The sequence below is a fragment of the Pygoscelis adeliae genome, unplaced genomic scaffold (genome assembly GCF_000699105.1).
Source record: "Pygoscelis adeliae isolate BGI_AS28 unplaced genomic scaffold, ASM69910v1 Scaffold348, whole genome shotgun sequence".
Lineage (NCBI taxonomy): Eukaryota > Metazoa > Chordata > Aves > Sphenisciformes > Spheniscidae > Pygoscelis > Pygoscelis adeliae.
Genome location: NW_008825307.1, coordinates 402,524 through 403,532, shown reverse-complemented (window position 1 = coordinate 403,532; position 1,009 = coordinate 402,524). Strand labels below are relative to the sequence as shown.

The window sequence follows — 1,009 nt, the reverse complement described above, 5'->3', positions numbered from 1 at the left end:
AGAGACAGAACCCCCGCCGGCCCCAGCAGCGGGCCGGGCCCGCGGCTCTCCCCGTTCACCGTGGCCTGGCCCTGCTGCTGCTGCTGCTGCTGCAAGAGCTGGCCCAGCTTGTGCAGGGCGATGGGGTAGTGGCTGGCAGACACCTTGCTGGGGTTCTGAGTGACCCACCGCAGCACTTCCCCCACACTGCGCGAGCGCTCTATCAGACGCTTCATTGTGAAGAAGGTGTCATAACTCATCTTCTCGTGGATGAAGTTCCAGCTCTTCCTCTTGCCATGACCTCGAGTCCTGTAGGCGTCCGGGGGAAAGGTGTGCAGCAGCCCATGGCCGTAGGGGTCCAGGGGGAGCAGCACAGCCCGCTGCTTAGCTTTGCCTGCACAGTAGCAGGTGGGATACATCCCGGCCCTGCTCCTGTCACCAGCAGCCAGGCCCTGCAGGACTCCGGGCCGCACGCTTTCTCGGGTCAGAGCACGGAGCCATGGCAGCAGGCGCAGCATGGCGAGGGCAGGGCGGCTCGAGAGGCTTTGGAGAACCGGGAGATCCTGGGGACGAGAGGTGGGGTGAGGAGGGTGGCGAGCTTGTGCCTCTGGGTCAGCTGGAGCCAGCAAGGGACACATGGAGCCCACGCTGGGACCCCCTACCCACACAGATCCGCCCCAGTCCAGGTGTCCCTGGCCCACACAGCCCCCTGTTCTGGGGTCCCGCCACGCACAGAGATCCCCTTGGTACCGGGACCCCCACCCTGCACGGGCCGCCCAGCCCAAAGTGCCCTGGCCCACACAAGCCCCGTTGTCCCGGGATCCCCAGCCTGCACAGGCGTCCCCACCCTGAAGTCCCCTGGCCCACACAGCCCCCTCCCCGCTCCCGGGGCCCCCGGCTCGCAGATCCCCCTTGTCCCAGGGGCCCCGGCACGCACAGATCCCCGTCCGGTACCAGGACCCCAGGGCCGCCCCGATCTTCCCCCCCACCCCGGTACCGGGACCCCCGAGCCGCACTGAGCGCTCCTCCC

At 68.5% G+C, this 1,009-nt stretch overlaps 1 protein-coding gene across 1 annotated transcript in view; it reads right to left on the bottom strand.

Moving 5' to 3' along the window:
* The window catches only part of FASTK (Fas-activated serine/threonine kinase), a 13,803-nt gene extending 13,281 nt beyond the window's left edge, over positions 1–522 (bottom strand). The window contains exon 1 of the mRNA XM_009330230.1: positions 7–522. Within this exon, the coding sequence (XP_009328505.1) occupies positions 7–497 (491 nt within the window). The 5' untranslated portion in view covers positions 498–522. The remainder of the gene's footprint in view (positions 1–6) is intronic.
* Positions 523–1,009: the final 487 nt, after the last annotated feature.